This window comes from Aythya fuligula, chromosome 12 (genome assembly GCF_009819795.1).
Source record: "Aythya fuligula isolate bAytFul2 chromosome 12, bAytFul2.pri, whole genome shotgun sequence".
Taxonomy (NCBI): Eukaryota; Metazoa; Chordata; class Aves; order Anseriformes; family Anatidae; genus Aythya; species Aythya fuligula.
The window spans coordinates 4,274,518-4,300,541 of NC_045570.1; the positions used below are offsets into that span (position 1 = coordinate 4,274,518).

Here is a 26,024-nt window from a genome sequence, read left to right on the forward strand (position 1 = left end):
AATATTTGTTGTTGAGTTACTAGGCATACCATATATAGCTATTCCTATCTAATATTTTGATATTTTATTCTTATAATGTCTGTCAGCTTTTCTTATTGTATGTGATTATAGTATAGTTAATACTTATAGTCATGTTCCTCATGTAATTTATTTATACCCAAAATGTAAATATCACAAAATTTGGGATAATAGGACTTAGAGCAGACGTACTGATGCATTTTGTAGTAGTATAAAAGGTGGCTCAACAAATGGAGGAAAATGCAGCCGGTGTGTAGAGATGGCCACCCTGAGGATTATCAGAGCATAGCTCGGTTTTACTGACTGTCCTTCCGCACAGTGAAGGAAAATAACGCGTAAATCTTAGTATTTTTCCACCACCACTTATTCTTTGCAAATTAAGTATTACTTTAAAGGGGAATTCTACTGTTACGCGTCTAAATAAATGATTAGCGGGAGCTCTCGCTCCATAACGCATTGACACTGGAGGGGTTTCCTCAGCCAGCCCCACACCGCCCTGTGGTGTCTGACACCCCCCCCCCCCCCCCCCCCCCCCCCCAGCCGCATCCCGCAGGCCCGGCCACGCCGTGTCCCTCCGCCCGCCCGGCCCCGGCCCGCCCGCGCAGCCAATGGGCGGGCAGCGGCGCGCTGCGTCACCCAATCACTCCTCCCTCCCGCCCTCGTCCTCCCGGCGGCCAATCGGCGCCCTCCGTGGGGAACGCTCCGCCAACCGCCTCTTCCCGACCTCCCCGCCCGCCCCGCCCCTCTGCCGCTCACACAACCTGGATGGGCTGGAAAGCCCCGCAGCGCCCCGTCAGCTGGCGGCGCTCTCGGCCAATAGCACCCCGAAGCGCTGACTACCGCGCTCTCTGATTGGCTGCGGGGACAGGTGGGGGCGGGCCCTGCGGGGAGCAGCAGGCTGCGTTTCACCGGCCGAGAGCAGCGGCGGCGGCGGCCGGGATGGGGGCGCGGGGCCGTGAGGCGGGGCCGGGGCAGGTGAGCGGCGGCGCTCTCAGGCCGGGGGTCGGGGCCGGAGGTCGCGGGTTCGGGGCCCGCCGGGCGGTGTCGGGGTGGCGGGGCCGCGGCCCGCAGCGCTCAAAGCGGGGCCTGGGCGCCCGGGGGGGCCGCGGGGAGCTTCTGCGGCGTCGTTTCGGGAGGCGAGCGGGCAGCGCGGCGGCGGCAGGGCCTGGGCGGTGCTGCCGGGGGCCGCCCGCCGGGGGCTCGCGTGTGGGAGCGGCACCGGCTGCGCGCTGAGGCGCCCCGCTGGCGGCAGGGCTGGGCGAGAAGGGAAGTGAGGGGAGCCCCGAAGTTGGGCAGCCTGGCGCGGCCTGCCCCCGGCGCCGCTTCCCCGCAGAGCGCGCGTTGCTGCGGTCACGGCTGCCGGATCTGCGGCTTCCCAAAGCCTTCGGAGCGGGGAGGTAACGCGGGCAGGAGGCGGTGGCAGCGCGTGAGCGGCCAGCCCGCACACAGCCCTGCCGCTGGGCAGGCACCGTCTGGGGTGCGCCGAGCGCCCTGGGCCCTACTTGTTGCTGGGCCGGGTCTGAGTGGATTGCCCCGGGGCTGGTGGCGGGGGCTGGGCTGACCGGGTACTGACCTGGGTACTGGGGTTCAGCGAGTGTGCAGCGTAATCAGCTCCCTTGGAAACAGCCGGAACAGGTACCGTGAAGTGCTTTGTGTACCAGCTTCTGGTGTATGGCTGGAAGTTAACATCCGTTCCAGCGAGCTGTGCTCTGCTGCTAAGTGCTGATCTATCGCCTTCTTCTATAAGCGGTAACTTCTTAGAACTGTATTTTCTTTGGCGTGGGAAGGTGGTGAGTAAGTTTGTGAAGGTGTTTTGTAGAGTGATAATGAACCTTGTCGTAATGGAAAACTTCCTGGTACTTGATTTAGTAGCTTCATACAGTCTCTGGGGATGATGGGACTTTGGAAGACTGACCACATGTAGTGTAAAGTTAGCGTTATGTAATCCAATCGCAGCTGGTAACATGTTTTCCCACTGAATTCTCTAGTCCTAAACATGTTAAGGTTATGTAACACTGCAGCAGTGGACCTGAGTAGAATTAACTTTTTTTTTGGGTAGCTGCAAACGAAGCTTTACTTGATGTATTCTTCATTTCTTTTTTTAAGCTCTTCTACAGACCTTTGTTAATGTGTTGTCTCATATGTACTTATTCATATTAAAATTGTTTCTAAAAGTGAAATGGAAGGGACCGTGATCCCTGTAACATCAGAGACGCTTGTTTGCAGTGTTTTGGGTGTCAGTTCTGTGTGGAATGGCTGGTAAAAAGGAGAGTTCAGTGCATCAGCCTTTGAAAGCTCAGAGCATAAAGCGGAGCTATAAAGAATAGGACCGTATGTATAGTATCCTCTGTGTCTGGTGGAAGTAAAGGGAGGTGGCAACTTGGCAGAACTTGGATAGAACTTGGTTTTGATATCTGAGTAGACTTACAAAAACTCATGGTCATTTGGGTGTGTTTCCTATAGGGGGGGAAAAAAAAAACAACAAACAGATCCTGTTGTATTCTTAATGAGTTCCCTTATAGTACTATAAGGGAACAGTACTATAATAGTCCTATAGTACTATTACAGTACTATGTATATAGTACTAGAGTAGTGTATATATAAATATATACACTACTCTAGTACTATATATATATAATATTATTATAGTAATATATGTATTACTACAGTATTATAGTAATATATATAATTATTATATATATAGCAATATATAAAATAGTAATATAGTACTATCACTATTAACAGTACTAATAGCACTATGTTATAGTACTGTTACAGTACTATAATAGTACTGTTTCAGTTTGATGTTGGACGTTTATGTTAAATGGGCTTTATTCTTTGTTGATGTTTGAGTGTATCAAATAAAAGCTGAAGAAAAATATTTTTGAAACTTGAAAACAAATTGAGAGTCTGTTTCATTACTAGGCTTTATTTCAGTGGGGTGCTGTCCATCAGTTGTGAATTGCTTTGAAAATGGAAACACTTTTTAAAAAACAACACAATTTCTACAGGCTGCTGCAGTAGTGGTGTCAGTGTGATACTGCCATTGACGATGAAATATACTGTGCTGAGAGGTGGAATGGCTGTGTGGCACAGGAGCCTTTCTAGGAGGGCTGACAAGTCAGCATAGAAATGTGGGAGCTCCTAGTGACTGGAAGATGCTACTTTGCTTAAACTTAAAAGTAGGTGGGTGCTGTTATTTTTCTTCAGGTGAAACAGTTTTAAGCACGCTTCTTTTGAAAAAGATTGCAAACAATTCCAGTGCTACTAGGTTGCTTCCTGATAGCCTCTAAAGCTGGGATCAAGCTGAGTAGGGAAGTAGCAATAGATTTTGTGGTACTTGAATGCTATTGGAGTAAAGGTATGGAGGAAGTGGGTAGCAAGAAGAGGTGCAAGGACAAAGCATTTGTTATATTATTGACTGAAGTTAAGAACATAAGTAGTCACTGAGCTTCTCCTTTAACTGCATGCAAGATAGCTGTGACATCACAGATTAGCAGCAGGGGAATTTGTGTGAGAATGTATTCTTAATTTGTATGGCATCCTTTTTGCTCTCCACTGGAAGAACAAATCCTGTTATGATATTGCAGATTTTCTTTCACATATCCAATATGCTCTTAACTGTGAACGTATATATAGATGTATATAGCAAGTAACAAACGTACACATATGTATCTGCTGCCCTGAGCAGTGAAGTATTCGATATTTTTTGTTTATTGATTGTGAGCTACAGTGCCTAGGATGATATTTAACTAAGGCATTGGCTTCCAGGGGACTTTATTAACTGATATTTTTCTCACTTTCTTGAGGAGAATTACCTTTCTGAAATGATAAAAAGGAAAGCCTCCAGATTTTTCTTGAGGATCTAATGCTGCAGTGCTGACACAACGTGGTTTTCAGATGGTGTTTGTTGCTTACTGAACTGCCCATTTCTATTATGTAAAGAAATGGCTATAACAAACTGGTAAATTTTCCATTTTCTGTTCATCTGTTACATTCACACAATTTTCTGCTTCACTAAATCAAAATGTTACATGAGATGACAGCTGTAGTACATTGTCAGAAATAGGTAGTCACTAAGCACGAAAAAAGGTCTTTACAGCAGGAAGCTTCCGTGAAATATTGCTTGTGAGCTGGAGCAGGGTATTTATTCCAGTTCATCTGAAACTAATTTCTTTTTCTTTCACTTGTGTGTTTCTTGCATTTCAGTAAGCTTTTTCCATAGCCCATTGCTTCAGGGAACCAGAGAAGGAACGGAAATACACAGCATTAACAAGCAGAAATGTGTGTGTGGTCAGCAGTCTTGTGGCTGTTTAGAGACTTGTTTTCACTGTCTTGGATTTTCCTGATCTATTTTTACTCTGTAGGAGGAGTGGTTGTGGTCACAGATTTAAATAATTTTCTGTTCTTCAGGCTAGCTGCAGTTCCCCAACTTAAATTTACTTTTTTTTTGTTTTTATTTGTCTTAGGTCTTCCGCTCTGGATCTGGTTCTTTACAGAATGAATACTACTAAATCGTGGACCTCCCAGTAGTGAAGATCAGTGTGTATATTTATATATCAACATCTTATTTTCTTTTTCCTGAAAGCTTCTGCTCAGCCTCTGAAGTTTAATCACAATGAATTCAGGCTTATGGAGTCAAGAAAAAGCAAGTTCATCATATTGGGAAGAGCGCATCTTTTACTTGCTTCTCCAAGAATGCAGTGTCATAGACAAGCAGACTCAAAAGCTCTTGAAAGTGCCCAAAGGTAGCATTGGGCAGTTTTTTCAAGACCGTTCTTCTGTGGGACACTCCAGAAATATTCCTTGTAAAGGCAAGAAATTACAGATCGGATTAAAGATTTTGGAACAGCCTCATGCGATCCTGTTTGTGGATGAGAAGGATGTTATCGAAATAAATGAAAAGCTAGCTGAGTTGCTTTTGGCAATTACTAACTGTGAGGAGAGATATAGCTTGTTTAAAAGCAAAACCAGGTTAACTAAAGGCATCCAAATAGATATTGGCTCACCTGTTAGAGTACAGCTTCGGTCAGGAGATGATAAATTTCCTGGAGTTGTTCGCTTCAGAGGACCCTTGTTGCAAGAAAGGTCTCTAACAGGAATATACTTTGGAGTAGAGCTGCTGGTAAGTTTCTTGATGGGGGGAAGCATCATATATATTCTATAAGATGAGTTGAAAATATTTTTTTAAAGAAGCAGTCATAACAAAATCTAGAAGCATTGTTAAATTGTGCAATCTTTAGTCTTCTCATAAATATTATTATTGAGTATCTGTGATGGTGCCTTATCACTTTAGCCTTGTATTCTGCACATCCAGTGAAGATACAGGGGCTGTGTGACTCTTCCGATGTAGAAAGAATTGCTTGAATCTGTATCATGGCAAACATCTGACTCAGATTTCTGTTGAGTGCTTTAGTTTTCCTTGTTTAGTTTTTCTTGTATCTTGGCGCTGCCAAGATACAGCCCATAAACTTAGAGATGCTGTTCATGTAGAGCACCAAAATTTAAATGGCAACTAGCTAAGGTGGAGAATATTGCTGTTTTGTGCTCCCAATGAGGTATTTCTGCAAGTATAATGTCTAGCATGAGCTTTTGAAGGGTCAGTCAGATTGAGGAGAGTGCTACTCTTGTGCTAGAAGTGTATTTTTCAAAGTTGTTAAATTTTTTCCACATTGTTTGCAATTCCTGGTAAGAACCTCAGGGGATATCTGGGCCTGAGCACGTGTTAAAATCAGCTCTCTTTATTTGGCATCTAAGTGAAATTTTGGAATGGTTGGTGTTCATGTCTACTGTGAAGTAGTCTTACCTTGATCTGGCAAAAATTTGATGATGGAAGCAAAATCTGCACCTGAAGAAAATACGCTTCTTTGAGTAAAGATTCTTCTGCCTGCAGCTTCTCTCTAATTTAATGACATCTTAACACTTATTCCCATAAGATAGTATGCATATTTGCCACAAATTCTGCCTTTTTTTCCCAGTGTAATGGTAGTTCATCAGACTGATTCATACTGTGATTTCTCCAGGGCAGTGGATTATATTGCTGTTTTTGTAGTAGCCTGATTCTGCACAAAATACACTACTCTTTTTTTCCTGCTCTTCTTTCCCCTCTGACACTTAGGAAGAAGGTCGTGGCCAGGGCTTTACTGATGGACAGTACCAAGGCAAGCAGCTTTTCAGATGTGATGAGGATTGTGGGGTTTTTGTTGCTTTGGACAAACTGGAGCTGGTGGAAGACGATGACAATGAACTGGAAAGTGACTATGCAGCTCCAGTTGATGCAATGCAGGTAGAACTTCCTCCTCTGGAGATCAACTCCAGGGTTTCTCTGAAGATAGGAGAGAGTATAGAGTATGGGACAGTTATATTCTGTGATGTCTTACCAGGAAACGAAAGTTTAGGATACGTTGTTGGAGTGGACATGGTAAGAAAATAATCTGACTTTAATTACTTCTGCATGTGTGTTAGCTAGTAAATTACCTGCAATATAGAAGAAGCAGCATTATCCACAAGGTGCTTCAGTGGAGGCTGACCTAAAATGGGAAATAAACACTTGTGTCCAAAATGCCACTTGGTAATAATTGTTTTGGCATTAGGTAAATTAGATCCTATTTGATGCGAATGATTTAGGAGACTATATACTGTGGTTACTCTGAGGAGCCTCCACTGAGCTACTTGCAGTGGTGGATGTCAGTCTTCAAGTAACAAGAGCTGAATGTTTGTCTTGTGAGACTGGCTTTGCTCTGCCTTTAAAAGAAAAAGTCCGGATTTCTTTTTTCTTTTTTTTCTTTTTTTTTTTTAATATAACTTTGGTTTGTTTGAGTTCGTGATGTATCTTAAATGTTGAGTTTTAAGTACAAAAGTTGATGTTTCAAGAAAACATGAAGTTGGTGAATAAAACTTTATAAACTGGAATTTCTTAATGATCTACTTCCAACTTTTTTGGCAGTTCAAGGGTTTTTGTAGATCAGGTACTTCCATAATCTTGATTATAGTAGCTGTTAGATAATGGTACTGAAACTGCTTTAACTTGTGCATAAGTAATGGATTTTAGTGAAGGAATGCTTGTTGAAGTAGGAAATATTTCAAAAAACAGAAGTGTCTGTCTTTAATGTCTCAGGTCTAAACAAAAGTTTGTACAGAAAAAATAGTTGCTGTCAAATCTTTTGTTTTCCTTTTTAACATTAAGCATGTTCCTAAAGACATTTGTGTATTCTTTATGATATGAGTCTTTTCTTGGGGTACATGTAACATGCTTTTCTATTTCTAGGATAATCCTATTGGAAACTGGGATGGAAGATACAATGGAATACAGCTATGCAGTTTTGCAAGTGTTGAAAGTACACTCCTTTTGCATATCAATGATGTTATACCAGGTATGCCATGCTTTCTTAACCAGAAAGCAGACTTAGATAACATCTTAACTTAGACACAGTAACACGATTCAAACAATGCTGCAGAATTATTGTATCCTGACGTCTCTTGAAATAGTTTCACCTTCTGTGTTATACTTCTTTTCAGTTACCTCCCCCTCTTGGTTACAGGAAACCATTTGAATATTAAGAAGTATTCATGTCATTGTATAGTATTCATGAATCGGATATGCAGGTATATGAGTGGCTACAGCAGAAACCTTATTCTTGGAATGTTTTTCAACTTAATCAAGGAATTAAAATACCTTGGTCAGAAAGCTGTTCTTCCTTTGGTTGGACAGCATTATTTATGCATTCCATGAGTAAACACTTGAAAATTCTCAGAAAAAATCAAAGTAAGACTGTGTGCAAATATTCACTATTCACAGTAATTCACTGAATGGTGTTAACTTGTAACCACTACAGTTTCATGTAGTTCCTTTTTGCAGAATGCAAAATGTCACGTTATTTATTAGTGCTCTATCTGAAATCAGATGCTAATGAGAGCACAGTCTTGTACAGCGTGTAGTCTGTAACTGTTTCCCCTCTCTCTTCAATCCAGCCAACTTTTCTTAAGTTCATGTACTGCTTTGTTTAATTGAGATGCATGTTTTTGGGCCCTCTTTTCTCTGGAGAGCTCACATGGACTCTTTAGTTATTTATTTACTTTTGAGAAAAGAGCATTTGGTGTAGTTCTATTGGTAGAGGAGGGGAAAAAGTTGAGATTTCATGCTTTAGTTATCCATAATGGAAGCATAAAATACACATTGAAGAACCTGAAGTCAGACTGGTATGTTCAAGAAATAAAGGTAGACTTTAGAGTAAGTAATGGTTGATGTGACAGAAGCAAAATATATAAACAAACAATTATTACCTACCAAACAGGATTTTGCTCCACTCAGACTTAGGATGCCAGACCTTGCTTCATTTACGTTTCAAGCTGAATTTTTCTGTGATGTAGTGAAAGTATAGAAAAGGAAAACTAATACCGTGTTCATATATTGCATCTTAGAGACTGTGTCACAGGACAGGAGGCCTCCCAAGCTTGCCTATACCTCAAGAGGTGGTGGTGACAAAAGCTTGTTCAATCATAGTAAGCCAAAGGCAACAGGTATGTATGAGAAGTCTTTTTTTTTTTTCTTTTTTTCTTTAAATAATATTTTGAATTGATATATTTTGGGGAAAAAGATGCCATTTATTATTGCAGTTATATACAAATAACTTCTTTGAAGTAATGAAAGCACAGAATGTTTGTGCTTATTTTCCATAATAAAGACGGTAGACTGTTTTCTGAATAGTGTTTTTGTTAAAATGTAGGCAATAGTTGAGATTGCTTTCACAAAAGCCAGTTTGAGCTTTAACAGAAATTCAAAAGTACGTTATCTGCTAGTCCAGTTCAGAGCTGCATTCTCCTTCTCTGAAAGTGTTTTTTTTTTCTTTAAAAACAAAGGAAAAAAATGCTTACTGTAAACTATCTCAAACTGCTTTCTTTAGTTCAGTTTTAGTTTATTTCACAGAATCACAGAATTTTCTAGGTTGGAAGAGACCTCAAGGTCATCGAGTCCAACCTCCAACCTAACGCTAACAGCCCTCCACTAAACCATATCCCTAAGCTCTACATCTAAACGTTTTTTGAAGACTTCCAAGGATGGTGACTCCACCACTTCCCTGGGCAGCCTGTTCCAATGCCTCACAACCCTTTCAGTGAAGAAGTTCTTCCTAAAGAACTTTCTTTCTAAAGTTCTTTCTATAGTTCATAGTAATGAAAAGTTAGCACCTGTGGGGCGTTTTTTGTCTTCTTTTCGGGTTCCTGACGTTGAATTTCAGCTCAGAAAATTATTTAGTTATGGAATAAACTACTACCTTATTGCAAGCTTAGAACTCTGTTAGCCTTGATGCAGGAGTTTGCTCCTTTGTGGAAAGGCAGTTCTGTTGTCTTGAAAGTATGGTAACAAATTCTTACTATAAGAAGAGAGCACAGCTAACCAACTGTAAATGATGATGAATCTCTTCAGTACAGCATGCGTTCTCTTCCAGGGTCTACCTCTGAACCTGGAAGTAGAAACAGATCTGAAGTCTTCTACACATTAAATGGCTCATCAGTTGATTCTCAACCTCAAACAAAACCAAAACCCCCATGGTATATTGATGAAGGTAATGAGAGATAATAGTCTTTCATGTAGGCATATCTTTTTATTTAAAAAAAAAAAGTGCATGTACTTTAAATAAAACAAGTGTAAGTTTAATTTAAAACAGTTGGAATATGTTGCTTTAGAGGAAGATATGGTATATCTTAAAGTATCTCAGAACCCCAATGAAAATATATGGTCTTAATTGAAAGACCTCTTTATTCTGCATGTAGGAAGTTACATCTTGGAAATGTATGTGCAGCACTGTGGGAATGTGTATGTCTCGTAGGTAAAATAAAAGCTGAGGCACACAGCTTGGAAGGAAGACATGAAGATATTCCTAGTAGCCAAGTACATACAGTAATTTTATTTTGCCTCTGTTCTTAATGTTACAGATCTAAGGGAACTGCAGTATTCTGCCATGCTAACTGATCAGTATGGAAGTAGGAAAAATTTGACTAATCATGCGTGTGTGTATATAGATTTTGGGTATTTTAAGTTATTTTTGTGAATCTGTTTGAATTCTCCCAAGTCTGTGTATGTGTATTCAGAGCATAAATGGATCTTGATTTGCATCCAGATTTAATGCATTTTTTCTTCTCTTGGCTAATTCTTCCTGAAGCGTGGCTGGCTGAAGGCATAGATACTAAACTAATAATGTTAATGTATAGTGGATTCTTACAGCAGTAGTTGGCCCTGTATTATGGAAAACATGACAAAAATGTTAAAATTGTTCTTGGTTGCCTAACAGATTTTAAGCATGGAAATATGTTTAAAAATTAGTTATACGTGATGTTTTAAATAAGGTAAGTACCCTATCTAAAAAGAGTATAGAAGTAAAGGATTAATTTCTTTCTACTTTTTTTTTGGATGTTAACTTCTATTAATAAAACTGTGTGGGTAGAAGAAGTGAGGAGGCTTTTGCTCTGTAAATACCAATTTTGTAGTAGAGACCAAGAGACCACATAGAGAGATGACAGAAGATGCAAAACATTTGTGTTACTACATCTGGTTGTGATCTCACTAATCAAGCACTATGTTAGTCATGACTTATTTAAATCCTTTATTCTCTATGGATGCTGATAGATTCCCTGTGCTAGAACCAAAGTATGTTGTGATGCAGCCAGGGGAATAAACACTTACCCAGTTACAAATAATGCCTCCAAGCAGTTACTCATCTGTGTACAAGCTGTAATCCCAGTTCTTTCCTTGGCCGTACGATGAATTCCTCCTAGTTTTATCCACTACAGGAATAATCCTTGTGGCTGTTAACTTGTGTTCAAACACCAATTCTAACCTGGGATTGATGTCAGGAGGAATCAGTCTAAGCCTTCCTATAATTCCTAGCTAATGTCTCTTTGTGCTACTTGTTTCCATTGGTTGTGGTAAAAGTGGTACGGCTACGGTGATGTCTCCTCAGCCACTTCTGTGTCTCCATTGCTAAGGGACAAACATCTTCCCACACATCCCCAGCTGTTAATGCTTCCTATGCAGGACACTCATTAACTCCAGTGTAGTTGCATGGTTTGACAGTGAAGTCTCTTCTTTTTTTTTCCACCCCTCTAACCAAACCAAGCAAAATCTGAGCTAATGTCTTGCTTTTGATTCTTAACAGTTGCTGAAGATCCTGCAAAATCACTTACTGATTCATCTTCTGGATTTGGGCATTCTTCACCGCCACTGCAGCCACCTTTGACAAACTCCGTGTCTACAGAAAACAGATTCCACTCCCTCCCCTTTAGCTTGACAAAAGCATCAAGTACTAATGGTACTATTGGACACAGTCCCCTGTCTTTATCTGTTCAGTCTGTCATTGGTGATGTAAATACTACAGCTAACCAGGAGAGTCCATCAACAGCAGGCCCCATCGGTAACTCTCATGGTCTTGAAGCAGGCTCCTTGGCTGAAGTTAAAGAAAATCCTCCTTTCTATGGAGTAATCCGCTGGATTGGCCAGCCCCCTGGGGTGAACGAAGTATTAGCTGGACTGGAACTGGTAAATATCTGATAAACTGTAGTTTGTTTTAATATTAATTACCTGTTACTAGTTTTGGTTTTTAGATTTGGTCTTTGTATACTTTGCAGAAGTAGTCAGTCTGGATGAATTTATCTAAATAGGTTGCTATGTGATCTTGTAACATAGCTGGAGTCTTAGATGGGCTCTGACTTTTGTGGCTGCCCTAGGCCTTATTCTGTTAATAGGCTTTAAGATGGCTTTGTGTTACTAAGGGTAATTGAATTAAAAGGACTGTAGGTGACTAGTTTGCTTTGTAGGTTGCTTATGTGCTTTAAAGGGAGTGTCCTTCGCTCACCTTACTGAGATGGGGGGGAAGATGGGGAACAGCTATTTAACGGCTCTTTGAAACGTAGATCTACCTAAAACCTCCTAGGCTTAAGAGAGGGGAAGATGATGCACGCCAGCAAACAGGCAGTGTCCATCAGTAGAGTTGTAATACCGATTTTGGTAATTGATGGTAGTGATGTTCTGTTATGGTAGCCACGTGCTTCATGTTCCTACCATCCCTTGATGAACATACAGTTGTTGCAAACATAATTGCTGTTCTGTACTGACAGGTACTCTCTAGTTGCTGCTGCTGTGGTGGTAAATGGCTATCAGTTATTAACGTGTATGTGATTAGAGTCACAGAATCAATCATCGAGGCTGGAATAGACCTTCAAGGTCATTAAGTTCAACCAACAACCTGACCTACTGAGTCTCATCACTAAACTGTTAGGGACGTGGAGTTATTTACTTTGGCATAACTTTTTATAATTGTACACTGCTTTTTGTTTATTCAGAAAAATCTGAATTTTTCATAAACGGAAAACATTTAGCTGAGTAGGTGAGATTGTGACTGGCATTCCAGCTGCTGGAAAAATCCTGATGCTTTTCGCTTCTTTGGGCAGAGCTCAAGCTCTAGTTAGCCACAGGGTTAGACTGCACCTTAGGATAGCTTGTGTTAAACTGGTGTCGTGGATCTGTCTGCTGTGTGCTTCTGCACTAGAACCTAGCAGGTGTTGGTAAGCAGGTAATATACCTTCATCATGTTGTCAGAGATACCTAATGATGATGATTTTTATCCTTCAGACAAAGCTTGTGTTGTCTTTCCTTGACATACACACTGTGTTTTGAAGCAGGTAGTTTTCCTGTGCAGTCCACAATCACACTGGAAGCATTCATGCTTCCCAGTGCTTAGTGATTTTAATTAAGTACTGAAAGATGCTCACTAGTCCATGTGTGTCTGTTCTACCTACTAAGGGAATCTAGGGTAAGTGGCTAGCTCAGCTGAATTTCTAAAGTTGACTAGGTTTTATTCTCAATCTTCCACATCCTTCAAGTTTTCTTGATGGAATTTTTATTTTAATTTTGACGGAGTGAAAGGTTAAGTGTGAAGAAAAAGTGTAGCTTTTAATTTTCTCAACAGATACAGTTTAAGAACGCCTCAGCTGTTGTTTGTATACCAAAACATGGGAACATTGTATATTAAGCTTCAGAGGACCTAATGGAGGGTGATTTATGGATATGTATTTTCTCATTACAGAATTGTAGAAATATGAGAAAACAGTGAATTCTCACTTTAATTTTCAGGAAGATGAATGTGCAGGTTGTACAGATGGAACATTTAAAGGAACTCGATACTTCACTTGTGCTCCAAAGAAAGCTCTTTTTGTGAAACTCAAAAGCTGCAGGCCAGATTCTAGGTTTGCATCACTGCAGCCTGTCTCCAACCAGATTGAGCGCTGCAACTCTCTAGGTACCAAGCTTCTGCTTATTAAATTATCAGCTGGGAACTGACATGGGTTTTGGTTTTGTTTATTCCTGCAGTATGTACTGTGTACTGAACACTGGGAAATCTGTACAGGTATTACTTAAAGGAGAATCATGAATCTGTACAAAACATAAGTTCTCTGACTTGCTTACTCTTAAAACAAGACAATCTTCATTTATTTAAGGAAATGCCATAAAACTTAAGGATTTCTTGTTGTGCTATATGTTTTCTTTACTTTAGAAATTGTAAAGTAGTCTTGCTGAAAAAGATATCTGCAATCCCAGCAGTATGAGATTGCAATAGCAGAACTAAGTTATCTTTGTCAAATTATTTCTTTTTCTAAACACTACGTGAAAGCGTGCTTTTATGGTGAAAATCTGTAGTTGGAAAAAAATAATTGTCTTTAGATATCTTAGCTTTCTTGGGTCCATGTCATTGTGCCTGCAACAACCACAAAGGATGGGTGTCTTGATATTTGTAAGATGGTGTGAACAGGGCATTTAAACTGAGAAGAGAACTTCATTCCTACAGGATAAAATTAATTGAGTGCTGTAGGCTTTCTGAAGCGCTCTGGCATGCATTTTGTGTGGAATGCAAGGCCTCGTTCACTTTGTGGATGAGATTCAATCTCAGTTATAATAAAATGCTATTCTAGTCCAGAAAAGGAAAGCTTACGCTAAGGCAGTAGCTTAGCTATAAAACATTGATAGGAAAATCTGAAGAGGGATAAAATTGGAGGCTTTAAAGTGTCTTTTGAAAAAAATTTCAGCCTTTGGAGGTTACTTAAGTGAAGTGGTAGAAGAAAACACTCCTCCAAAAATGGAAAAAGAAGGTTTAGAGACAATGATTGGAAAGAAGAAAGGTATCCAGGGTCATTACAACTCCTGTTACTTAGACTCCACCTTATTCTGGTAAGTTCATAATTTGTATCATGGCATCCCAAGGCTTATGGGACATATGCTAGAAATGCAGAACACGCAATCTTTGTTGCAGTGATTGTCTGTTTTTTTATTACTGTGTAAATAACAAGCTTACAAAGTCATGCAGTGCAGTCTGACACATTACTGTGTTCTTTAAATTTGATCAAGTTCTGCAGGATTTGCTGCTTAACTTGAAATACTAATCGGTCTTCCCTATGTCCAAATTGCACTGGCCTTAGATATCTATACTCTTCCTGACTGAAGTCTGTGGACTGTTGAAGGATGAAAGAGTACTTGGGGCATGGTAGAGTATGGGGGAACAATCTCTTAACTTGTTTGCAGAATTCTGTCTTGGCAACTGGTTTTGTATTCTGCTGGAGTGAGGATACTGGTTTAGAGCAGACCTTTTACTCTTCAGTATGGCTGTGTTGTGTTGTGTCTGTAATTATCTGATTTTGAACTTGTGTAGTTCTTGAATTCTTCCTATGGCTTTGCTTGGCTTGTTTTATGTTGCTGAGGCATCTGAATGGTTTTGTCCTCCAGAATCAAAACAACCTTTGTTTTTTTTTCTTATCTCCTTTGTAGCCTGTTTTCTTTTAGCTCTGTTTTGGACACTGTGTTACTGAGACCTAAAGAAAAGAATGATGTAGAGTATTACAGTGAGACTCAAGAGCTGTTGCGGACAGAGATCGTGAATCCTCTTAGAATGTAAGTAAAGACACAAACTAGTCTCTGGTTTAATATAAACTTTATAATAAATCCTACTGTCTGTGCATTCCTGTTACAAATCTGAAAAGTTTCTAGCTGCTGCCAGTTTGATCTTTTTAAAATATTTCTACTTGTTTTTCATTGTAAATTTCATCAATGAAATAGTTATTCATAGTTTAGTTATAAAATGCTTGTATTTGTTGTCTCTGGAATTAGAATTAGCATGAAGCTACTGTAAAACTTATATGGAGATGAGTACAAAAGCATTGAGAAATGTGGATATTGTGAATTGATGTAACTTCTGTCGTTAATGTTTCAGTTCTTGATACGAAAACTATTTGGGTTATCTTACGGAGTTACACAATTTCATAGACTCTGAGGGGCTTTTAATGTTACATTGATTCTTTCGTGTGGTCTGCAAGTGGCCAAAACACTCATAGAACTTTGTAATTTCTTGGGTACAATGAGCAAAGTGGAAATGGCAAAAATTATCATAAATTATTTGGCTTCATCCTAATTTTGTTAAACCTGCAAATAACAGTTTTGAAATTCTGTGGGCTGCCTCTGAACAACTCATTAGGAAGTTTTCCTAACATTTATAGAATAAGATGACAGGTTTTGAACCCTTCCTTATATAAGTGTGTGTGCACTCTGGGTGGTTTATTCAAGGGTTCTCTGGTAGGAACAATAGCATACACAGTAGCAGAAATCTTAAGTGGCCGAGAGGACAGTGTTACTCCTCTTGCCTTTCTGCCAGGCTTAAAACATTCTCTGTACTCTGTAAAGATATAGAGGAAAAGATGGAATGCTCAAAACACCAACTTCTTGGGTCAAGGATACAGTTCTCTATCTTTCTCAAATACTGATTTTTTTTTTTTTATTAATGACTTCCACAGTTGCATGACATTCTGAAAATGATGCATTAAGTGGTGCAAATCGGTGTGAAAACAAATCAAAAGTAGTTACTTGACTAATCAGAAACAGTTATGCTTTTGGTAAGTTAATGTTTAAAAAAAGTTCTTAATGTTTTGCAAGAACATTGAGCACAGCACTGCATTTATAGTGCATTTAGAAAACTGGGAGTCATATGAGTATGAGGAGTCAATACACAGCTTTGAAGAAATACTGTACACAGTAATAAAAAGTGAGCCTCTGTTTCAACGTTTGTGTTTTCTGCTCCTCTGACTTGATTGCAAAGTAGCTAATAGTTCATTAACCCATTTATCTTAGATATGGATATGTATGTGCTACAAAAATAATGAAACTGAGGAAAATACTTGAAAAAGTTGAAGCTGCATCAGGATTCACATCAGAGGAAAAAGGTAACTGGGAGGTATTCCTTTCTTTAACATTTGGAAGAATAGTACTACAAAGGAACTTAAAAGCCTATATTAGTGTACCGAAGTAAAACGCACATCTTTCTGTAGCAGCAGTATATGTACCAGAGATTTGAGTGACCATTGGGTGGTAGAAAGGCGCTTTTCTACTTCCTTGGGTCCGTAAGGAATCCCCCGTCTTTCTCTGACTGGATCTTTTTTCTTTGCTGTTGCTTTCCTGTGCCCATGTCTATGTGAAGAGAGAACTCCCTTCTAGTAGTTAGGGGAGATCTCAGAAGTGAGACTGTGATAAGGTTGTGGTCTGTCCTCTTTCAAAATGTCACTTTGCTCCCTTTGATCTTTCCATCGCAACATTTCATCATCATAGTGATTATGTATTATTTCAAGAAATAAAATACATGTTCTATTATAAAACATGTTTTAATCTTTTGATCTTCTGCTGCATATTGTGATGAATGCTTTATTATGTGGCTGGTGTGGTTTTACCTGAAGAAACATTAAGTTCTTTGAAAATGCTAAGTGTTGAAAATCAGTATTTATTGCAGTTGGTGGCAGGAAGAGGAAAACTGTTTGTCAGGGGAGCATAGACCTCTGGGAAGTTTGTAATGGCTGCATTCTTGATTAGAGAACTCAGTCCTTAGGTTAGATGAACTTTGTACTGCTGTGTGTTTTCATACGGGTGTTACTGTCACTCCGCCTCCCCTTTCCTATGTGCTTTCGCTGTTGTATTTTGAAAGCTTTTATTTCTCCTGGGGAAAAAAAATGTGGTGCCAAGTGATTCTTCTGAAATACAGAGTGTCTTCAGTCTGTACTGGAAAGCCTTGTTGCCCTGTTGAGCCTGTCTTTTATTAGGGCCATTTGACACCAAAAATGTAAATAGAGGTTTGTGTCATAAAATGTTCATAGCTTGTCATAATCTTACTGTGTAAAAAACCAAAACAAAACAAAACAAAAAAAAAAAAACACACAAACAAAAAAAAGCAAAACATTATAAAAATTTTGAAACTTTCACATCAGTCTTGAATACTGTACCTGTTTTTACATAGTAACAACACTTCATTTTCTTCCTAGATCCAGAAGAATTTCTGAATATTTTATTTCACCATATTCTAAGAGTTGAGCCACTGTTGAAAATAAGGTGAATCTCTTTTTCTATGTTGAACTTGTCTATCTGTAGAGTCTGTTGCTTTTCACATTGAGTCAACTTCTAAGACACTTTTGACTCGTGTTTATTACTGCTAATAAAATTAAATGTAATGAAGTTATATTCACAAACCCAACAGTGTATTTTGCCCTATTCATCTTTTGTTTTAAAAACTCAACAAACAGTCTCATGAGAACTGGACGAAGATTCCCTGTCCTAAGGATGTCTCTGTGGGGAGCCACGGGAGTTGTAACTAAGAACTGGGCAGTCCCCCAAGTTTGGATTACCCTTTTGAAGAGTTGTATTGGCTGCGTAGGAAGTCTAACAACACTAGCCATTTCTGAAATTTCTACTGTAGATGGATATAGTTAAGCAGTGTAAATGTCTCCTTGATTAAAGTGAAATACTTCGTTAAACCCAGTCAAATTTTTTTTAATTTCTTTTTGGGAATATTGTGAAGGCACAGAAGAGAATTACTGTTGTTCCTTTTGATGCTTTATTACTGAAACTCTTTATTTGTCTCTCCAATGAAAGCTGCTTTAGTGTGTTGGAGTTTTCTGTACATGTACTGTACATGCTTAGGAAGTATTTTTGAGTTAGTAGATGAGTTAGTAGGCATATGCTTTTAAAGCATACTGCTTTTGTTTCCTAAATAAGTCTTTCTACAATCAGTCCACATATAATACTTGATTGGCTATTGTTTAATGCCTTTTGTTGCTGATGGTTTTTTTTTAAAGCACAACATATTTCAAAGTAGAATGTTGGATATAATATTTTTTTAGAAGTTAATATGTTCTCTAGGAAAATACAGCTGCTGTTACAGTAGATCTGATTTTTTTTTTTCTCCTGTTATCTGTTTTTAGATCAGCAGGTCAGAAAGTACAAGACTGTTATTTCTATCAAATTTTTATGGACAAAAATGAAAAAGTGGGAGTCCCAACAATTCAGCAGTTACTGGAGTGGTCATTCATCAACAGCAACTTGAAGTTTGCAGAGGTTGGTGACAATGGTTGCTTTGTTAGAAATGATACCTAAATATTTACCCATTCAGCAATAGGACAAAAGCGGGATTTGGTTTGAAAAGAAAATGCCAACATGCTGGAGTTGGGAGAACTAGGTCAGTGATACAGGTTGCCTATGTTACAAAAATATTTTATGGTTGACTTAATAATGTATATTCTTTGGCTAAACAGACCAAAGTAATTTAGGTAAAGAATTACTAAAAGAAAGCTTTTTGATTACTGCCAGTAACTTGTCTTAAGAACTAATATTTTGAGATTCCTGTGTTTCTGAAAAGCTTTACGGAGGGAAGACTTCTTAAAAGTCATGTTTTCCCTTTACTTTTGCAAGGGGAGGAAGTACAGTATTTAATACCGTGCTTGAGCAGAACTGGAACTTAAGACATTTGACAATGACTTAGATGCTAGATGCCTGTTTTGTAGCTGTAGTTTTTTTGGTTTTAATTTTGTTTTGCTTTACTCTTGTTAATTTTGAAGACAATGGGCTGCAAGTGTAAATAACATGAATATGTTCATAGTACTAGAAATATCTCTTTAAATGTAGATTGTTACCTATTTGAAACTCATTGCATTGTTTTGTCATTTTACCTAGGCACCCTCTTGCCTGATTATTCAGATGCCTCGATTTGGAAAAGACTTCAAAATGTTCAACAAAATTTTTCCATCCTTGGAGTTAAATATAACAGACTTACTTGAAGACAGTAAGTATATACTATTGTGTTGTATAATGAAAGTGAGTTTTGAAAGTGGCTAACACAATGAAAGTAAGTATATTGGGCAGTTTTCAACATGTGTGCATGTTCAGAACTGAGTAGCGTGTAAACCTGTAGCATGTCAGTGATGGTGCATGTTCAGCCTTAAGTCCCCCGATTTTTCAGTTAGGCAGTCCTAAATTTATACTTGTCTTCCCATTAGGTAATGCAATGATAAACTTGGTGGATGACATCTAGTTCTAAATATTCTAATCAAATTTAACAGTTGTATTAATTCTTCTTTTAATCTCTGTTCTGAAACTGTCATTACCTTTTCTTTCATTGTCATGGCCATCAGCTTATGTTACATATTTCTTTGCTGATGCTGACAGACGCAGAGGCTAAGACCAATATAATGCTTTTATCTTTAAAAACCTGTTTTTACTTTTCATCCAGTTGGTAGATCTTAAATTTTATCATCCTCTGTTTGCAACTTACCATTCTTCAAACCTTTTTCTCTTCTTCCACATTATATCAAAGGGAAGAAATTACATACAGTAGTATGTTTTTGCTTTAATTATCAGTATGGTTTAAGCTTTTTAAATATAATTTTTCTCCATGTAAAGTAATAAGCCTTCTTCCTTTCCATACCTGTCATCTTAGAAAACTAAAAAAGCCCCCCCCCCCCCCCCAAGTGAGAGACTAATGTCTTGTTTAAAAATGCAGCTCCCAGGCAATGCCGTATATGTGGAGGGCTTGCTATGTATGAGTGCAGAGAATGTTATGAAGATACTGATATTTCTGCTGGGAAAATCAAGCAGTTCTGCAAAACCTGCAATACACAAGTAAGCTGTCTTGTCTTTTCTTCATGTGTTTACTCCAAATAGTATTAGCTGCAATAATAAGAGTGTGGTGAACCTTTCTCATCAACAGTAGTATAACTGCTGTGCCAGGTAGCGTAGCCTTCAGTGGCAAATTGGGAATTCCATTTGACCCTGAAACATATTTATCAAGTATTTTGTAATAAAAATGTGGCAAATACTAAGTCTGCTACTGAATGCATTGGAAAAGTAGTAATTGCAGGCAGCTTGGAATCTATTCTCATGTGGCTTGCTTTAAATCATCATTTTATATACCATCTACCTTGTTTGAATTGATAAGTTCATGACACAGAACCGTTTAATGCTTACAGCTGTTTGGTAACTTGCAAAAAGCTGTCAGAGTCGCAGCTTGTTTTCAATTCTGAGTCTAGTAGAAATTATTGTGTTAAACCTGCCCCCCCCTTCTATCCTTAGATTTGACTTTTCTGGGTAGTATTGAACTAACTGTTGGGGGGAAAAAAAAAAAAAAAGAGAAGAAATGTTTACTGTGCTACTTTTATTGCAGTTCCTTCTCTGATGCCATTAATCTTCAGTTCAGCAGTATTGTTCTTTTTAGCTTAGTCTGCCACAGAAACAAACAATCTTGTGTTTTTTCTCTTCTGAAATATTACTTCAATTGTAGGTTCATCTTCATCCCAAGAGACAGAGCCATAAATTCAATCCGTTGTCACTCCCTAAAGACCTGCCAGACTGGGACTGGCGACATGGCTGCATCCCATACCAGAAGATGGAGTTGTTTGCTGTTCTCTGCATAGAAACGAGCCACTATGTAGCTTTTGTTAAGTATGGGAGGGATGACTCCGCCTGGCTTTTCTTTGACAGCATGGCAGATCGCGATGGTACATCATCTTCAATTTATTCTTATTCGTTTTTTTTAACTTGTATTATTGTTCTAAATTGTAGTGCCAATTTCATTATTTCATTACATCTGTGGATACCAATATCATCTAATTTGAGGTATTAATGCTGAGACATTAATTTTGACTCAGCTTTTCCTCAGCACGCTGATTTCATAGTAGGCTGAATGTGTACGGTCTGAATTTCACCTAAATGGATGCTTTAGTAGTAAGTAGATGGTACAAAAGATGGTACAAAGCAGAAGCTTTCCAGCAAGGCTCTTCATGGCTTTTTCTATATTTTGCAAGTTTGGCAGAGGGAACATCTTTAAAATACTGAGCTGCAGGAATGTGTTCGTTCAATTTACTTTTACGTGGATGTACACGATTTTCAGGTAGTATTTCAAATATTACTTTTACTGGTTTTGCTTAAATGAGTTAGTATAATTTTCTTTGGGATAACAGAAATAATGTTGTGAAATCTATGCCACTGCTCTGAATCTCTTTAGAATCAGTGAAAAACTTACCTTATAATAATGCAAGTGTCATTAATCAGGTGTTCTCTTAGATACTGCTACATTAAGTAGTGTTTAAATAAAGGACTGTGTTTAGTTCTGATGTCTGCAAAAAAAAGTAATAGGTACAGTGTTGGACTCTTTCTATCAGTTCTGTGCCTGCAGAGGTCCTGAGTCCCTAGATGTTATTGTGTGATATATTTTTTTTTTTTTTTTTTTGGAGCGGGGAGAAGAATCATGCTTCGTGCTGAAAATGAGAAACTGCTACAAGGCTTAAGGGCTCTTTCTTAACACCTGCAAGGCAATCTAGCTTTGTTTTGAAGTGTTCAAAATGTGTATGACTTAAGTCTGTTAGAAACATTGTATTTCAGGAAATGTAGTTCATGTGAGATGCTGCTGATCTTAGTTGTTTTTTTGTATCACAAATATTTTTCTTCAGCTGATATTATAAACTAAAGTGTCTCCTGGCGAACAGTGTCATGGATGTCTGTAGTTATGGTTCAGTTTACTGGTTTTTGCATTGAAAATGGCCATGAGCAAACTTGGCCTTAGTTATATAAATCAGGTACAGACACTCATGGCTTACAAATTCATCAGCTGTTATTAGGTGTCATTTTATTAACGAATTCAGTAGCACGTGAGATGGATTTTATATGCAAGTCACTCTTGCGAGGTTGTACACAACTTTTAGCATTAATGAATATCCAGAGTGCTCTTTCTGGTGGGGTTCATGTGTGGTGGTTGTGTGGGTTTTTGTTTCTTTAGTGATAGAGCAATCAAACTTGGGAAGCAAATCTTCTGAGTAAGAAGATAAATACCTTGCCATTTTTTCCTTACACAGATGAGTATTTCAAATATATAAAAGATGCTCTGTTACAAAGCAAATACTTGTGCTTGATGTTACTTTTTCATGATGCTTTGAAGTCCTTGTGCAGAAGGAATTATGCAGTAATGCTTTAAAGACTAAATTTAATGTCAGTTGGTTGAGTTGAGATTTTTTGGACACTACAGATATTCTGGTAACAATCATATTTTTCTTGGACACTTATGCTTTTTGTGTGTGTACCCTGAGGTAGTCCAGAATGAAACATTTGCCTTCTTTAGAAGGCCTTTCCAAGAATAGTTGATGCTTTCGTAATTATAGTAAATTATACAGAATAAATATCTATCCTAATAGATGTAGATGGTATCCTAATCTGTTTCTTTCTTTACTTGTACGTAATAGGAGGTCAGAATGGCTTTAACATTCCACAAGTTACCCCATGTCCAGAAGTTGGTGAATACCTGAAGATGTCTCTAGAAGAACTACACTCACTGGATTCCAGAAAAATTCAAGGTTGTGCACGAAGACTGCTTTGTGATGCTTACATGTGCATGTATCAAAGTCCAACGATGAGTTTATACAAATGAACAATGTCCTCTGGAAAACTGAAGAAACAGTAAAGAGATTTCTACTGTTGCATTTGCTGCATTTTTTGGTTAGTTTTAATGCAACCGTTGCTGGCAATGGATGCGATGACAAGGAAGAAGTGGACTCTGAGAACAAAAGGATTACTGTTCCAAAAACTACATGTGGAGTTCTGTAATTGAAGTATCTAAGCATTTTGCACTCTAGGAAGTGTGCTTGTGTGTGTTTGTTTTATAAACAAAGTCTAAATGAAGTTACTAAAACTTAAAGCTTTAAGTGCATTGATAATATAACAGACTCTTAAAAAATCTTTAAAGTGGAGTTTTATCAGGAGAAGCCTCCTTAGTCCATTGAGAATGTAAAGATGCAGTGCTATTGCGCAGTGTATTTCTATGGACCAAGGATGATGAGTCTCATATTTCTTTTTCCTCTCCCACCCTCCCCAGCACTGCTCCTCACCCTTGATCTTTTCAGCACCATAGATTCTCTCTTTGAGTTTTAAGAACACAAATTTTAAGCTGTTCATTGCAACTAATTCTGTCCTGTTAGCTGTTCATTACTGCATTCTCTTCAGTTCATGCATTTACATCTCTGAAAAATGCACATCCATTTAAATATCTGAATTCCTGTCTTGTGAAAATCAAGCACACTGATTTGCTGGTTGATAAGTTGGGATTTTTGGAGAAAGAAAGAGGAGAAAGAGAAGAAGAGGGTTTTGAGGGGAAGTGTAATTGCTGAAACACAACTAGCAATGCAGGGTAACATCTTTTCCTAACTGTATTTTTAAAGGAAGCAGACTGGAACAACATCAACTGTGTACAAATGGTTGGAGGACAAAACAATAAAATGGAGAATTGCCTCAGGGAATGTTACAGAAGTGGACTCTGGTTCTTGGTGAAACAACACTGACTTTTATACAGTACATTAAGCTACTACCTAGGAATATGTTACACATCTGACTCTTCATTTCAGGGTTATTAAGGAATATTAAAAATCTCTGGAAAGATGAAACCAGAAATGAAAGTAGATAAGTGTTTTACTGTATACCAAGTACCTAATGAAAACTAACAAAGCTGCAAAACCTGTATTGGTGTAAAATATTATTGGTTAGAACCAAGTTTATTGGTTCTTGTTTGTAATGAAATACTGTTGTTTTAGCTGCTTTTTTTTTTTTTAGCTACTGCTGTCTATTCTGACTAGCAAACACATCGTGTGTATATATACACACAGTAAAATGTGGCTGTACAAACATGATAAATTGCATATAGAGTGCTGTACATTTTCAACTTTTAGGAAGCTTTCCATACAAAGCATCTTATGTGGGATTGAGTTTGTAGAAGGAAAGGTCAAAATATAAGAGGAAAAGTTGTAAGTCCTGTCTTTACAACAGTGAAGCACAAGGGCGAGTGATCCTATATTGTAGAAAGTGTTACTGTGTGCTTCTTGAGAGGGGGGGAAAATAACACCTAAAATGTGTATTTGGCACACGCTCTACCAGTGTTGTACTAGAGCAAGATATGAAAATTACTCTTGAAGTATCTAGCTGTCAGCTGTAAGAAATGTGGGTATGTTGAGAGAGTTGATCTGTTCCATTGGCTGCTGCTGAAGTGTGTTTTAACTTTTCACTGTGAAGAGCAAAGAAAGTTCTTTAAGTGTCACTGCTGCTTTTGCCTCTAATCGTCTGGATTCCACCATCCCTTGCCTTACTTACCTAGTCTGTGCTCTTTGGAAAAACTCAGATTCTCTAGTGTCAGTAGTACTTTGAGCTCTTGAACTATTTCTCTCCTGAAAAATTCCGGTAAATCTTTAGGTGATGGATTCTGTAAGTAAACAGCTGTCACTAAAAGGGATTATCGTCCCTGGGCTCTTAGGCTGTGTACTAGCCTGCTGTGGAAGAGCAGCTGCATGCACTTACATGTCTTGACAAAGATGCCACAGAAGCATTGCAAGGGAAATACAAGCTGCGTGGTCTTTTTGGCGTTCTATTTATTAATGTAACACAAGCACGAGGTGTGATCATCCTACCTTTCGGCTGCGTATTGAAGATATGCAAGATCATGCCCCTTTGCGACTGAACCTGAAAGTACTTGCAAGTAGTACTTTAAGGTACTTCCATACAAGAAGCAAACATAAAGGCTTTACAGATGGACAAGCACAAGCCCATGTAAAAATGCGACTAGTCTGAATGTCTGGATTTCTTCTCCCTAGATTTACTTTCCACTTTTCCCTATGCATTACACGTCATATGGCGTAACATCAGCCTTCTGCTGCTTCCCCTGCCTCCATCTCCCTGCCTTCATCTGTACTGAAAGCTACTAAAGTTGTTGGTAAACCTTACCTCCTCCTGCTGTAATTCAGAGACCCTTGGAACAGCTGTGGCTGGAGGGGAGACTTGGGCCTGGCAACCATGTTAAATTTTTCTAGATGAATAATCCAGTAGCAAAGTATAATCAACTGTTTTTCACAAATGCAACTATCCAATGATACTCTTTTTTTTTTTTTTTTCAGAATGCATATTTTATTAGCAGAAATATATTAAAATAGATATGTGTACATGAATCTCTTGGCTTCTTGACTCTAAACTTTTGGTCTTAGACTGGAAATGTAGAAGTGTGAACTTTTACTGGGGTATGTGCAGAACACGTGAAAAACAGTTTAAATGCATTACTGTGCATGCTTCTTGGTGACAAATACTGTGTTTTGAAATGCAGATGATGTTTTACAGCCTGCATTTTGTACGACTTTATTTTGCAAAACCGCAACTAGTTTTGCAAACGCTGTGTGACTACATGGTTAGTTTATTGCTCATTAGCTAAGAGGGCAGGGATGTCTTCTATGGAATTAAATAAAAATGGTTTTTGATAAGTAAATCTTTTTCCTTTTAATGTAAAAATCTTTTAAGTATTACTTTAATACTTTTAAGTATTGCATTGGATTGGAGGTAATCTGGCAATGTAAATGAAATGGAAACTAATGTAATGAAAATGTAAACTAACTCTAATTTTGGTTTTCTTTCTCAGAAAAGGATTATGCAGGAGAAAAAAACTCACTGTGAAAGGAAACTTATTTTATAAGTCATACAATAGGGTAATAAACTGTTTTTAGCCTTCAGCATATATTGATGGTGAATTGAATAAGGTAGTTTGAAGAAAGCCTGTATTTTAATGCATCCACTGCTGGTAAATGTAATGCCCAAAGGTTCCAGTGACTAAGCACGCACCTTTTACATATTTAATGCA

The 26,024-nt window shown here is 38.5% G+C and overlaps 1 protein-coding gene across 5 annotated transcripts; it reads left to right on the forward strand.

Moving 5' to 3' along the window:
• Positions 1-969: 969 nt before the first annotated feature.
• CYLD (CYLD lysine 63 deubiquitinase) lies at positions 970-25,265 on the forward strand. Of its 5 annotated transcripts, none has more exons than XM_032195528.1 (18): positions 1,400-1,415; positions 3,828-3,982; positions 4,488-5,143; positions 6,137-6,439; positions 7,286-7,391; positions 8,440-8,538; positions 9,465-9,581; positions 11,172-11,551; positions 13,145-13,310; positions 14,095-14,236; positions 14,831-14,953; positions 16,184-16,275; positions 17,362-17,428; positions 18,298-18,430; positions 19,046-19,154; positions 19,872-19,990; positions 20,649-20,865; positions 22,603-25,265. In XM_032195528.1, exons 3-18 carry the CDS (start codon positions 4,637-4,639, stop codon positions 22,785-22,787), a joined length of 2,865 nt encoding a protein of 954 aa, XP_032051419.1. In that variant the 5' UTR covers positions 1,400-1,415; positions 3,828-3,982; positions 4,488-4,636; the 3' UTR covers positions 22,788-25,265. The 5 variants fall into 5 exon arrangements, with proteins under 5 accessions (XP_032051420.1, XP_032051419.1, XP_032051417.1 ...); XM_032195526.1 differs by lacking the exon at positions 1,400-1,415 and adding an exon at positions 2,823-3,204; XM_032195530.1 differs by lacking the exon at positions 1,400-1,415 and adding an exon at positions 2,823-3,204 and having other exon boundaries at positions 6,137-6,304.
• The last annotated feature ends 759 nt before the right edge of the window (positions 25,266-26,024 follow it).

Excerpts from the sequence above, each read along its gene's own strand:
- CYLD (XM_032195529.1), top strand. The coding sequence starts at position 4,637 with ATGAATTCAGGCTTATGGAGTCAAGAAAAAGCAAGTTCATCATATTGG. Across the intron at positions 8,539-9,464 it reads TAGTAAGCCAAAGGCAACAG|GGTCTACCTCTGAACCTGGA; the intron begins GTATGTATGAGA and ends GTTCTCTTCCAG. Across the intron at positions 19,991-20,648 it reads GCAAAACCTGCAATACACAA|GTTCATCTTCATCCCAAGAG; the intron begins GTAAGCTGTCTT and ends CTTCAATTGTAG.